Source organism: Panthera uncia, assembly GCF_023721935.1.
Source record: "Panthera uncia isolate 11264 chromosome C1 unlocalized genomic scaffold, Puncia_PCG_1.0 HiC_scaffold_3, whole genome shotgun sequence".
NCBI lineage: Eukaryota > Metazoa > Chordata > Mammalia > Carnivora > Felidae > Panthera > Panthera uncia.
In genome coordinates, this window is record NW_026057584.1 from 111413227 (window position 1) to 111428614 (window position 15388).

Here is a 15388-nt window from a genome sequence, read left to right on the forward strand (position 1 = left end):
TGGCTGGACCTGTTTTGAAAGCATAAACAGTACTACAGTTGTAGGATTTATATTATTAACCTAACTTCATGTTGCTTTTTATGTTCTTGTATTTTATCCTCCTTTCAGCCCCATTAACTCTGCCTTTTTCACTCTCTATTCCTTGTTTACACATTGATATAGAAACTTAATAGAGACCAGATGATAACATCTGTCTTGAAATTATCTGATACCCCCCATCATGAATGCATACCTTCAGGTTGTTTCAAGGCTCCCCCACCCAAGGTTTCAAGAAACCTATCACTCTCCTTTCATGTATTCACCTCCTTCCCCAATCACTACATATAAACTGTTCCTAGGTTCAACAGAGCAAGGCAGCTTTAGGAACTACAAGCAAGGCACATCATGTTCGTGGACAAGTTTGAGTCTGTAACAAGATTTAGTGGCTGGCCTGCTGCAGGTAAGCTGTGCTTGCTTGGTTGGCTATCAGATCACTAGACTCCAAGAGAGGAGGGCTAGCCTAGAGCCTGAGGCTCTGACCTCTTTTTGCTGAATTCTCTCTGCCTTGCCTTTAGAATGGATTCTGCTATGGAGAATCTTCCCCTTTTAAGGAGATGGTGATAATCCGAAGAAGTGCTAAAGCCCTGAAAAAGGTGTCACAAAGGAGCTGGTTTAGTAGGGGAAGCTGCAGAAAAGGAGGTGAGAAAAAGGTGGCTGTCAGCCTCAAGTCTTGTCTCCCTCCTTCATACCCTTTCTCCCCCTTCTTGCTTCTTTATCAATGAAGCATTTTTTAAGGCAGCAGCTCTTTGCCAGACCCACCCTGCCTCCCAAAGATTTATAAGAGTAGTGGGGGACACTGACAGTAAACAAATGCATGACATGAAGTGCTGCTACATCCATGGTGTATCTATGTGTGTGGGAGATGAAGGGGTACTCAAAGGGAACTTGTTATCTGGGAGGGGCCGCACGCTCGGTTTATTCTTAAATCATCAGAGGTAATTTAGGCTTGAATAGGCTCCAGCACAAGTGTTTACTCATGGTTGCTCTAGGTTGCAGACCTTGAAATAAGGCTTAGAGGAGAAAATCTGTTTCATGAAAATATTTATTAAACAATAAAAATATTCACCTAATGCTTCAGTTCTAGGAAATGAAACAAATCTATTACCTACAACACAGAAAACGACGTGGATGCACAGCCCTGGCTTTCCCACAGAGAACTATGCTTGCTCAAGCTTGTGCTGGGAACACCAAGGTTCTTCCGGTGTGGAACTGCGAGTTAGGTCCTCTAAGGTCCAGTCAGGAGTCTCCCGCTTCACTAAGGATGCTTTGTACAAGCAAGCAGGGAAGGAGGAAGAGAACACTCAGCATGTGTTGTGTTCTTTCTCCATTAGACCGTGCAGCAAGAAAGTCTTCCAGGTCTGAAAAAAAAAATCCCGAGTATGTAAGACACACTGTCACAGGCCGGCTTTAAGAGACTGAAGCAGAGAGGTCTGTACCTGCTCTGTTAGAAGCCCTGCTCTGCTGGGGCCTCACTAGACTGCTCTGGTGAGGCTCCGAGAATAGATGGCTGTGAAGCCCCGCCCCATGCGACAGTGAGCTCCCTTGGCAGCAAAAGGAAGCCTCCGCTGTCGGGGTCACAGCTCAAGGAAGAAGATGTGCCTTCCTCTAGCTTTTATATTCCTTTCCTTGCAGCCAGAAACAATAGGATTTTTGTGGAACTTAGAGAGCTGAAGGAGAATTTATTGTTTTTAGGGTTTAGCCCTTCTTATGCAGCATGTGAGCTGACCACAGGTGATCTGTCAGAGAATTCCACACCAAATCATTTAACAATCAGGAGCAAATAGATCTGATTTGAAATGCAGTAACATAAAACAGCTTGCATCCATGTGTTTCAAAGAAGGTCCAACTTTTCCCCAACTTAGTCCTAACAGTATGATAGGGAAAGATAGGGCAAAATAGGCAGAGGGGGAAAGAAAGGTTAGGACCTGAGGTCCTTGGATGGAGAAAAACACATATTTTGGAACAACGCTGAGAGGGACGGACCAGAGGAGTGGGACTGACCCTCGGGAGTAAGGTTCCTCTTAAGAATATAACAGACACTTGGGTGGCTCAGTCGGTTGAGCGTCCGACTTTGGCTCAGGTCACGATCTCACAGTTCACGGATTCAAGGCCACGTTGGGCTCTGGGCTGACAGCTCAGAGCCTGGAGCCTGCTTTGGATTCTATGTCTCCCTCTCTCTGTGGCCTTCCCCCATTTATGCTTTCTCTCTCTCTCTCTCTCTCTCTTTTCAAAAATGAATAAACATTGAAAAAAAAAAGATAGCTGTTAAAAAAAAAAAGAATGTAACAGAAACCACCTACTCCCCCTCAGGAATTTGACAATCAAAATACATAACTAAAATAGGTAAACCATAAAACTTATGTTATATGAGGGGCATTATGACCATACCCTGACTCCTCACATGATGGAGTCAAGCCAATCAGGAATAGACAACCCAGCACCTAGAGTTATCAAGCCAATAAGGGTAGGATCTGAGAAGGAGCAAGGGGGAAGGGGGGGGGGGGCGCTACCAGAACCTTCTAAAACAAAGACCCTTGCCTATAGTCATGGACATTCCCTTTTAAATGCCCCCTCTCTGCAAAGACAGTTTTCATACCATTCTTACTTCCTAAACTTATACTCTAATAAACTTTTGTGTGTTTCTCATTTTATTCTGTGTCCACCTCTTCATTCTTCAAAGCAGCAAGACAACAAACCCCGGGTATTGAGGTAAAAAATCCTGCAATAACCCATTTCCTTGACTAGGGACTGCTTATTAAACAGGAGGAAAGCACCAATTCCTAAAGCAATGGCTGGTATTTCCACAGAGTAAGTCACAAAAATAAATAGCTTCACAGCATTTTGGAGGCTAGTGCCACACCCCAAGGTGCTCACCTTCCCTGTTGTCTCAAGGGGGTTCCTCCACAGTAGGTCTCCCTTTGAGCCCTAAGAGTCTATGATTCTGGCTGTCTGTATGGCTGGACCCAATCCCAAAGGTGCTGGGTGGGAGTCCTGGGGTAGTGGGGCCCAGCAGAAGTCTTGGCTAAAGTCCTTACTGAGTGATTACTATGTGAAAACCACAAGCCCCATGGGCAGGGATACCAACTCTACTAGAACACTCTCACAAGCAAACCTGGAGCTACATGTGGGGAAGGTTGGGCAGGTAAGCATGCAGATGAGGAAGGGCCCAAATATAGGAAACTTCTCCCCAGGACTGCTCAGCAGAGGCCAACCCTGCTGGAAGCTGAGCTATCCCAGCCTGAGTGGCAAAGCCCGGGCTGTGGACGGATTGGTGACTGCAAGGCGGCCACCGACGGTGAAGCTTCTTGTACTCCTGCTTTTAGGTAATTTAGCTTTAAAACTACCTGGGGTATTGTCTGTTGGGGAATTGCCCTCGGCAGGCCCCCTGGGAAAAGAACCATTAGGGAAGAAAATAAGGTTCCACAAGAAATGGTGTGGCCTTATGTTTAGCCCTTGCCATCCCCTTAGCCCTTGCCATCCCCTATGGAGACTCCTCTACTTACAGGAAGGATAGCCTCATACTTTTGCCAGCAAAGAGGGCCTGTAAAGAAGAGACATATGGATTTGAAAGCCCCACTCTGGCAACTAAGGAGTGTATCTCTGGGCACAGGTGACTTCAACCCCTAGGCCCACCTGGCCCCCCAGAGGCATTCCAGATGATGACTGAACCTAGTCAGTTAAGCTAGAATGGTTCATTGGTTCCTAGATGCATTGTCTCTCTGAGAATGTATGAGGCATGGGTTTCTAAGGCCTTTTCAGCCCCTTTCTGGCACCTTGGACCAAGGCAAACACATTGTTCTTCTGGCCTCATGTGGTTAGGAGGTCATGTCCCTGTAACTGTTCCACTTGAGGTGTTGAGAAATGGAGGGCCTTTCACAAGAACAGCAAAGCAAATGCTTTGTAGATTACAGATAAACGCAGATGCATAATGGAATAATGTAAGAAGTAAATCTATAATCAAAGGGTATGCGGGAAAGTTAGGGGAAAATCACCATGTTATTTCTTAAAGGTCGTTTATACATAGGAACATTTTCAAAATTAGGTAATGTTAGAAAAACACAGATGACGTATGCTACAAGGAAATCACTAGCATATATAATGCCACGTTTGCTACAATAAATGGGCCAGTTCAACACGCTGCTGTTGTCTCTGTCCATTTTTATTTTAGTTTTTTTATTTTAGTTTTTTATTTTAGTTTTTTATTTTCATTTTTGTTTTAGTTTTGTTTTATTTTCACTTTTTTGCCGACACCGTTCATCCTTCAGAAACCCCTGGACCTGCTGGGGCTGGACTCCAGCACAACCTGGTGTTTTCCCCCCTCACCCTGACCCCACCCCAGACAGGCCTGCCTGGTCCTGCCCTCTGAATGTGAGAACCTATGGTGAGCATGAAACACTGGAAATTATCAAGCAGTGATAAGCAACTGCAACAGGGACTCACTCTGCACATGTTCACAGGTGGGCTTTGGTGAGACCATCTAGGAGGCTAGATTAAGGATAGGACTGAGGTCAGGCCCACTCTAGGCCTGGGTACCACTTCTCCATACCACCCCACCTTGGGAGAGTGTTGTTTCAGAGTACCAAAACCCCACAAAATAGAAAACCTAACATCTGGGCCCAGAGAAGTCTCCAGAAAAGCTGATGCTAAGACAGGTGCTCACAGTGTACGAAGGTTTTTAGGTGAGAAAAGAGTCAGCCCATACTGACCTTCAATGTTCACTCTCCCCTGGTAGAAAGAAACAGGCTTCCCATAGGAAAGGATTCAGGCCCGTTGGCAATCATTGCTTATACATAAACTCAAAGGCTGTTTTAGTCAGCTTTGTGAATTTGGTTAGACCAAGGCAGCCCTGCAAGCAGGGGTCCCCAAACTGGGACTGTGAACACCATGTGGTGTCCCTCTCAGGAAGCCCAAGGTCACCCACAGAGCTTAGACAGAAAATATTAGAACTTCTACTGTACATTTATAGGAAAATTTAAAACTAAGCTTAGTAATATTTACTGTATTTATTAGAATCTACCAAATTAATGGTTCTATTAATCTACCAAAATAATGGTTCCCACCATTATTCACATCATACAAAAAAGAAAACTCTGTTACCAATAGATGACTTACTATAATCTGGGATTTTTATTATATACTTATCAAAAGGCCTTTTTTAGACTTGGTCAGACATAGCAAAGATTTTTAAAAAAATTTTTTTATGTTTATTTTTGAGAGAGAAAGAGAGAGAGGCAGAGTGTAAGTGGGAGAGGGGCAGAGAGAGAGGGAGACACAGAATTTGAAGTAGGCTCCAGGCTCTCAGCTGTTAGCACAGAGCCCAACGTGGGGCTCGAACTCACAAACTGTGAGATCATGACCCAAGCCGAAGTTGGATGCTTAACCGACTGAGCCACCCAGGTGCCCCTCATGGCAAAGATTTTTATCATGTGTATTAGTCCTGTACATATGTATAAAGAGGAAGATATAAGTAAAATCAAGTTTGTACATGCTAGCATGGCAACTGTGTTACTGCCACTGAATGGGGAACAATCTCAGGTATTTTTACTGGAATGGAGTGGGAAATTAAAAAGTTTGGAGACCACCCTGGATGAGTATAACATCAGATTTCAGTGTGAGGTCCAGAACCAACATTCCCAAAAGTTTCCAATTTGCAGATATCTCTGGGAGCCAGATGGCTTTGTCTCCTGCCATGACACCCAGAGAAGCTCACCTATTGGAATGGCACCTATCATGGGAGGGTGGTTCCTGGAGGGCAGGACCAAGGGTCGGTCTCTCTCTCTCTCTCTCTCTCTCTCTGCCATACAGCACACTTGGAGCTGGCCAGGGCCAGGATGCTGGAGGGCCATCTCTCCTATGGGCCTATATAGGCTGGTTCTGGCCCAAAGATGTTTGTTTGCTTGTGTGGGTTGATTGGCTGGTGCCAGAAATGTATTTTTAAAATTGGGTGTGAAGTGTGAGGTGAGGCTTGACCTGACCCCAATTTGACATTCACATTACCTGTTTACTTCTGAAGGCACTTGAGTTTGCTATTTCATTGTATCAGTACTTAAGACTAAATCTTAGAATATTAAACTGGTTCCTGAGGCTAATGAAATACTTAATTCTTTGGGACTATGTGTGGGAAGAACCACCCTGTTGGTATAATGAGATCTTGGGCTGGCTCAACACAAAGCAAAGGTCCTGGTAGTTGGAATGTTGTCTTTTTTTTTTTTTTTTCCTAATGTTTATTTATTTTGACAGAACGAGAGAGAGAGAGAGAGAGAGAGAGAGCAAGCATGATGTGGGAGGGGCACAGAGAGTCACAGAATCTGAAGCAGGCTCCAGGCTCCGAACTGTCAGCACAGAGCCCAATGTGGGGTTCAAACTCACGGACCGCGAGATCATGACCTGAGCTGAAGTCGGACACTCAACCGACTGAGCCACCCAGGCACCCCTGTCTTTTTTTTTTTAACCCTAATTAACTTAATGCCCCTCGATTAGTGGATATTGTTCACAACCTAAAAGACACATTTCTTTTTCTTTAAAAAAAATTTTTTTTAATGTTTATTTATTTTTGAGAGACAGAGAGAGACAGAGTGTGAGCAGGGGAGGGGCAGAGAGAGAGAGAGAGAAAGACACAGAATTTGAAGAGGCTCCAGGCTCTGAGCTGTCAGCACAGAGCCCGACGTGGGGCTTGAACTCACAAACCGCAAGATCATGACCTGAGCTGAAGTCGGACACTTAACCGACTGAGCCACCCAGGCGCCCCCTAAAAGACACATTTCAGTAAACTTGCATATAAATGCTAGATTATGAAATAATTTTTTAAACCTCATATTGACTTGAATACTGTTGATGGTAGTGATAATAAAATAATTTACTCTGTGCATAACATGTAACAGGTTTAGTGCCTTTTCATCTTATCAATGGGGTAAATATTCAGCTCTAATTCTGCAGTTGCAGAGACTGAAATACAAACAAGTTATTCAACCTTTCATAAAGATCATAAACATTATAAAGAGTATTTTTTGGGGATTTGAAAAAGTATTTTGGAGGTATGTTCCCACGCTTTTTCTATTATGCCACACTGTCTCTTTAAATGCAAAATTAACAGATGTAAATGGAGAAAATAGTAGAAATAATGATAGTTACCTGCAATGTAGGTAATTGATAGAACCCTATCATTTTGATAGATTGATAGAACCCTGCAATTGATAGAACAATTGATAGAACCCTGCAATGATAGAACCCTACAAATGGTTTTTTTTAATTGCAATATAATAATAGGTAATGGCTTTAATGGTGTTTCTTCTTTCAAACTGTATTTGGAACTAATTGGTCAAAGGTCATCCATTCAATATTTATTTAGAATTATTATTCATAAAGCATTATTTTAGATCATGGAACAGAAAATAGCTCACACCACAAACAAGATTATTTTGCATAAAATTTATCCTTCAACATGTATGTGAGGGTAGAGGGCAGGTTATCCTCATTTTATATAAAAACTGAGAAACAAATAGAGTTCTTTTGAATCAGAATGCCCTTGGAAAGGCATTGTATTTGGGATTAAGACAGCCTGTCATTCTTGGACCCAGACAGGATTGAGCAAGAAGGCCCCTTAGAGACCCTTTGGCTTTCAGGTAGCCTGCAGGTGCCACAAGGCCATGATTTTATAGTGTGTTATTTTCTGTTTGTGATTCCTGCATCGAGATGTATCCTTTCACCTCATTATATTATAAACATAGTTTTTTATTCTATCTTTCATATGTTTTTCACAATCCTCATAACATCCTATTACAGGATTTACTTACCTATTACTCTGCTGTTAAATTTAGAATATGGTCATATTTTCAATATTCTAAATAACACTATCAAAAATATTTCTTTAGTTTATATTGACAATTATTCTTATAGGATGAGTATAGAAATGGCACAATAGTTAGGATTCACATCCTGAACGCTTGTGCACTGTTGGTGGGAATGTAAATTGGTGTGGCCACTATGGAAACCAGTATGGAGGTTCTTCAAAAAATTTAAAAAAGATGGGAATGCAAGCTGGTGCAGCCACTCTGGAAAACAGTATGGAAGTTCCTTAAAAAACTAAAAATAGAACTACCCTATGACCCACCAATTGCACTACTAGGCATTTATCCACGGGATACAGATGTGCTGTTTCAAAGGGGCACATGCACCCCCATGTTTCTAGCAGCACTATCAACAATAGCTAAAGTATGGAAAGAGCTCAAATGTCCATCGATGGATGAATGGATAAAGAAGATGTGGTATATATATACAATGGAGTATTACTCAGCAATCAAAAAGAATGAAATCTTGTCATTTGCAACTACATGGATGGAACTGGAGGGTATTATGCTAAGTGAAATTAGTCAGTCAGAGAAAGACAAAAATCATATGCCTTCGCTCATATGAGGACTTTAAGAGACAAAACAGATGAACGTAAGGGAAGGGAAACAAAAATAATATAAAAACAGGGAGGGGGACAAAACAGAAGAGACTCATAAATATGGAGAACAAACTGAGGGTTACTGGAGGGGTTGTGGGAGGGGGGATAGGCTAAATGGGTAAGGGGCATTAAGGAATCTACCCCTGAAATGTTGCACTATATGGTAACTAATTTGGATGTAAATTTAAAAAATAAAAAATAAAATAAAATAAATTAAAAAAAGAAATGTCATATGATCCAGCAATTCCACTTCTGGGTCTTTATCCAAAGGAAACAATCATACTAACTTAAAAATATATATGCACCTCCATATTCATTGCATATTATTTACAATAATATGGAAGCCAAAATATGGAAGCAACCTAAGTGTACATTGATGGATGAATGGATAAATATATGATATAAGTATGTATAAATATAATATAAATATGATATAAATGTGGGTAAAATATGTATATTTATATATAAAACACAAACACACAACAATGGAGTATTTTTCAGCCACATAAAAGAAGGATATCTTGCCATGTGTCACAACATAGATGGACCTTGAGGACATTATGCTAAATTAATCAAACTGAGAAGAAAAATACCATATGCTCTCACTTATATGTAGAATCTTTAAAAAAAAAAAACAAAACAAAAATGGAACATAGCTACAAGAACAGTTTGGTGGGTGCCAAAGGCGAGGGTTGGTAGGTGGGCAAATGGGTGAAGATCAAAGGTCAGAAGGTACAAATTTCCATTTGGAAAACAAATAACCAATGGGATTGTAATGTACAGCATGGTGACTATAGTTAATAAAACCATATTGTACATTTGAAAGTTGTTAAGAGAGTAGATCTTAAAAGTTCTCGTCACAAGAAAAAATTTTAACTATGGAGGGTGATGGATATTAAGTAGACTTAGTGTGGTGAACATTTCACAATATACACAAATTTTCAATCATCATCTTGTACACCTGAAACTAATGTAATGTTATATGCGAATTATATCTCAATTTTAAAAAAAGTATACGACAAATTTCAGGGATGTCCTTATGTACTCCATAAATGGTAGCAATTTTAGTCATAGATTCATATTAGTTATTATTCACAGAATAATGTTAATTATTATTATATCAATATGCTATGGTATGTTTCTTTACAATAGTTTAAAATAATCTTTATAAAATATATCTTACTTTATATTTATATATATTTATATACCATACTATATTATATATACCATATTATATATTATATATGTTATATATTATATATGTATATATATACATACACCATATTATATTGTATATATTTATATACCATATATATTTTATATATTTATATATATTTTATTTTATATGTATATATATTTTTATACCAACTAGCCTCTCATGATTATCTCTTAAGAAATAAATATCAGACCCTGTTTATTTGCTGTAGGAGTTAATTCCTCTAAGTCTCAGTTTCCTCAAATATAAAAAAGTATAATAATACCTATTTCATGGGCTTAAGAGAATCGGATGGGAAAAAGTGTACGAAGTGCCTGAAATATACCAAGAGCTAACAAAAACAGCCATCATCATCATCCCTCCTATCATAACCACTGTCAGCACAGCCACCACAGTCATCTGCTATGAAGAAGAATCAACAGGCCAAAGAGTCTAAAAGTGTTGCTGTGCTTTCTGCACCTGACAATTCACTCTGAAACATGACTATTTCATTCAACATTCATGAGCAGAAACCACATTTTGGAGCCATTTTCATTGTACTTGGCAGACAGCATTCCCAGCCTTGGATGTTTCCAAAGATACAAAATAGTAAGCAGAGAGCCTGGGACCTAGTCTTTGCCCTGCTGCTTCTGAAACCAAGCTGGCTTTGCATAGGAGACTGGGAAATGATCACAGCTAATCCCTTCCCCACATTACTGCTGGGAAAGCCAGTGGCATGTGGGAAATGACTTCACTTGTAGGACTACACAGGTTCCACCTGCAATATCAATATCTGTTCCCTAATTTGTGTGTCCTTTCTCTGGAGCACAGAAGGAACAGCTAGTGAATCACAGGTCAGCAAACAGCCCAGTAGGAGATGGGGTGCTTTGGGAAATGTGGTGGGCATGACAGAGGGAGGGAAAGATACAACATTTTCCAATACTGTACTATAATCACAGTCTCCCTACTGGCACCACCCACACCATGCACAGCTGGATGAGAAGGGCAGGGCAGGAAGTGGGGTTGATGGGTTGTACCTTCACTAAGCATCTTTGACAGGTAATCCTACCCAAGGCTGCAGAAGAGAGAGAAAGGTATAGGAATGTGGGTTGAAAGCTGAGCATTCATTCAGTGTGCTCCTCCACTACTGGCCCCACCAAGAAGGCAGGGGCAAGAACTTGGTTTGGAGGGTTCTTATCCTCACTACTGCTGGGTTCTTATCCTCCACTGCAGTCCTGACAGTGGACAAAGGGGTGGGAAGTGGGGTTGAAGGGCTGTGATATCATTAAGTGTGCCCTTCAACTGTGGAATTTGCCCAGGAGCAGGGACAAAGAAGGACAAGAAGAAGGACAAAGGAGGAGCATAAAAGGGGACTTAGGAGTTTTGACTTCTCACAGCCAAGGCCACCAGGACTGACTGAAGAGGGCTGAGGGCTGTGCCTTCATTAACTGCTCCTCACTGAAGTCCAGTCAGAGCATGCTGAAGAGGGGAGAGGGTGCAGGATGTGGGATTGAAATGCTGTACCTTCTTTAACTGTGCCCCTTGAGGTCATAGCAGAGTGTTACATCTGGTTTCTGACCCAGGAAATTTCATGTTTCGTACTGCGTTTTAAAAGTGAAACATTTGTGGGGCGCCTGGGTGGCTCGGTCGGTTAAGTGTCGGACTTCGGCTCAGGTCATGATCTCACGGTCCGTGAGTTCGAGCCCCGCATCGGGCTCTGTGCTGACAGCTCAGAGCCTGGAGCCTGTTTCAGATTCTGTGTCTCCCTCTCTCTCTGCCCCTCCCCTGTTCGTGCTCTGTCTCTCTCTGTCTCAAAAATAAATAAACGTTAAAAAAAAAAAAAATTTAAAAGTGAAACATTTGCACGAAGTTTGTTCCCTGCTCAGAATCCTCACAAATGAGCGTTCACCCCATGTGTTCTCCACACCATGCTGGCTTTTAATATGTGTGGCAAGCCTGAGCACCTTCCTTCCCTGGGAGCACTACCTGGTAGGCCCTAAAGGGTGGCGTGTAGCCATTCATCCCTGTTCCTGTCCTGCTCCAATGCCCTCCTCATTTCACACTGGAGAAGATGGTGTTGGTGTGGTTTAAGAAAGTCACTGTAGATTCAGTCCGGTAAATCAGTCCGGTAATCTGTCTGCCAGGCTTGGCTCGGTTTACCAGCTTGTGTGCTCCCCAAAGTAGGCTCACTGAAAGGATACTTGAAGAACACTGGAAATCACTTTTAAACCCAGCAATCGGGACATAGTAAATTTAGGAATAAAAATTTAAATAATAATAATGATATGCTGATAACCACAGAATGATTATATGTGATTCACGACGAATGTGACTTTCCTAAGTGATGAATTTTTGCTCATTTCTGTGTCGCCTGGCACAGCTAGATCTCTGCGGATAGATAGGTACAAAGGAACAACCGCCTGCGTGTATGGACTGTGCTAATAGGAGGCGGGTACTCTTACCGCAGCTGCCGGGTGTCTGGCGGGGGAGGCAGTGCAGGGCTGCGAAAACACACCTGCAAAGGCGGCAGCCGAGGAAGGTCCAGGCTCCATGCTTCACCGAGCCGCATTCGCTGGGGAGGCCGCAAGGTGGAGTTAGCCTTGCCTACGCGCATGCGCTCCCTTCTCCCACGCCCATCCACGCCCCACCCCGCACAGACCCCGCGGCCGCTCCCATCCACTCCCCGCTCCCCTCCCCCACACTCCACCTGCGATCCCCCAGAGCCCGCTCCCCTCCGCCACGCGCCGCCCCGCGGGTTGCCCCAGTGGCCGCTCCAGGGCCCCCGCCCCATTATCCCCGCCTCACCGACCTAGCAGTCCGCTCGGTGACGCGCTCACCTGTGCCTCTGGTCGTGCTCGCAGTAACGGCCGGTGAAGTGGGCGGGGCACACGCAGAAGCTGCCCAGCACGCAGGTGCCGCCGTTCCTGCAGCAGCGCAGCAGCTGGGGCTCACCTGTGGGGGAGTCGCCTGGCTGTCAGCCTCCGCCTGCCGCCCGGCCTTCCGCGTTAGACAAGCCCGAAGAGGGCTTCGCGAGATCGCCCCGGAAAGACAATAAAATTTAACTCCCTGCTAAGTGTGTTTGCTCAGGCAAACCCTACTTGTTAAGTTAAGGATTAAAAGCAAACTGCCAGGGGTACCGGAGGGTCAGGAATCAGTCCGAGGACCCGACGAGAATCCCTGCCCCCAGCAAGTGGGATTCTCTCTCTTCATTCCTTTCACATGTTAAAGTCAGGCTGTGACCTGCCTGGACAGTGATTAAAGACAGGCCTCCAGGGAGGGGACCACCCACCGAGAGAGGACTGTAGAAAACCCTCTCACCTCCTCCTGCCCTCCCGCCAGAAAGACCGCCTACCCCCGCCCCCAGCCTCCACGCCCCCGGGATGTGGGGTCTGGAGGCTGACAGTCTGCAATAAGCCAAGCAAGGGTCCCCTATTATCTTGGGTTGGGAGGTTGTTTTGAATATATTTAAATCGCAGTTCTCTGGACCTGAGCAGATGGAAAGTTTTACCAATGAAATAGTAAAACTTTTCAGAGCAAAAGAACACCTCACTAGGAAATAGTTTTCACTTTATAGTGTATCATCATTTGAAGATGATAAAATGTGCTTTGTTGGATTTTTCATTTTATGCTTAATTTATTCCAGGTTTTTCTCAGATCCTAAATCTGCAGACCACCGACTGAGATGACCACAAAGGTAATGTGGGCGCCTTCGCGACTTGCAACTTACGCTGTTGGAGATCCGGGAAGTAGGGACGTGAATTCTGGGGCCTCCAGCCATTGGCGCTTGCATTCACCTCCCCAAAATTATTCACGGTCCAGTTGAGTGTTTTCTGCAGGAGCTTTTGGACTGTAGCATTGTTGATTTCTTCTCTGTTACCTTTATGTTTCTCTCTTTGATAACCTTTTAAAAACACCGAAAATATGAGACTGATAATGATTAAGAAACAAATAGGCAATAAAAAGTAAGAGGCTATAAATAAAATGCTTCTTACTGTTGTTTCCCAAGTGGATGATCTGTAATGCCCAACTGGTAAAAAACAGAAGCCTAGAATATTTAAAGGAAATTATTGAAGTTTAAAATATTAAAAGTATAAGTAGAAATTTACATATGTTCAAAATGTAATGCAATCATATATAAACATGTCTATACAATATTTAATGTGTAATAAATATTATGCCATATTTTATAACTTGTAGATTTTAATTAATGTTGTCATGACTTAGAAAGATTTTGAGACCAAAGAAGTGTACATGTCCCTTAATGAGAAGGAACAAATGTGCATGCATTGCAGTTTATTCTGGAAGCTTTTAAATGCCCCTCTTGTCTCTCAGATCTGGATGATCTGTGTCCTTACCTAACAGGGTGGCTCCGAACCATTTTCCCACTGACACGTCTGCTGTGAGAGTCTCCTCTCATCCATACACTGAAGACCAACTTCCAAGGAGGTCGAATATGACTGGGTTTTGTACTTGAAGGTGTCTTTACTCCAGCTCTTGTAACAACTGCACTAGGACATAAAGGTGGATAAGTAAAGAAGATACAGGTATTTCCTATCCTCTGCCTAGGCCATGAGAAACAACAGTGAGATCTCTGGGTTCTGCTGTGGAGGCCCATTAGGCAATGACCTGCTGTGACAGGCAGGGCCCATGCGGAGCCTCCAGGACTGTTCCCTCAATGAGATCTGGTGGGGTGGGGGGTGGGGGCCGGACACTTGGACTAATTCTCTCCCCAGTAGTGTTAACAGTGTTGACAGCAGCAGGAGTGGTCCACCCCTGATGTAAAACATTTGTGGCTAAGGCAACAAGCCTTTCCCTCACCAAAACAACAACAACAAAAACAAACAAACAAAAATTAAAATCCAACATGAACAAAACCTTTTCACAGGAAAATGGAAATTTTATATTGCATACTCCTTGTACTGATGGTGAGGGCCCAGCTAGAGAAGGGATCCATTGTGTGGGACATAACCAGCAAGTATGGGTCCCAAAAGTCTTGACTGGGTAACATGAATATAGAGACATTTCAACCCCTATTTTCTGAGGATGTATCAATACTTTAACAGACTGATTCATTTCTCTGTGCCCAACATGGTGGTGAATATGATACAGCATGCCCCTGGGGAAGCGTTATTATTATCCCCCATGTAAAGGGAGAGGCAACAAGAAGCTTAGAATCTAAGTCCGTTGTGGCAGTTAGATCTTTGAAAAATATGAAATGTACAGATTTTATAAGAAGGGGCCTACAGTGTGCTCAGTATGTGAAGACTACTGAGTATAGAGGTGACCCCCCCCCCCATTAAGCTCTAAATCCAAGAAGGGAGTGATTGCCAAAATAAGGACCAGAGGCCCTTTTATCAGCACTGAGGAGGGTACCTTGCAACTCGGGGGCAAATTGTTCTGTGATTTTAATATAAAAACTGCTTTCTAAAAATAGCATGCTTCCTCTGAGGATGAAATAGTCTTTGATACTTATTTAATTTTTTAAACATTTAATATGAGGTTTATTAAAGAGGCTGTTACATAAACCAATAGGGAATTGGTGAGCCTGGCTGCCATGGGGCCTCCCAGGGACTGGGTCTGTGAGCTGCCAGGACCAGGTCAAGCCCAGCAGATCTGGCTAGGCAAACCATATGGAAGATGATACCTCACACTTTCATGGAAACATCTGTAACTGGAATCATGACAAATACACTTTTAAATTTAATGGT

At 42.9% G+C, this 15388-nt stretch overlaps 1 protein-coding gene across 1 annotated transcript; it reads right to left on the reverse strand.

The window, feature by feature from the left end:
* Nucleotides 1–1068: 1068 nt before the first annotated feature.
* Nucleotides 1069–14058, reverse strand: LOC125911451 (cryptic protein-like). The gene is made up of 6 exons (XM_049615306.1): nucleotides 14036–14058; nucleotides 13673–13725; nucleotides 13408–13581; nucleotides 12518–12656; nucleotides 12143–12252; nucleotides 1069–1397 (listed from the first exon to the last, which is right to left on the reverse strand). The coding sequence occupies exons 1-6, from the start codon at nucleotides 14056–14058 to the stop codon at nucleotides 1276–1278; spliced, it is 621 nt and encodes a 206-aa protein (XP_049471263.1). The 3' UTR covers nucleotides 1069–1275.
* Nucleotides 14059–15388: the final 1330 nt, after the last annotated feature.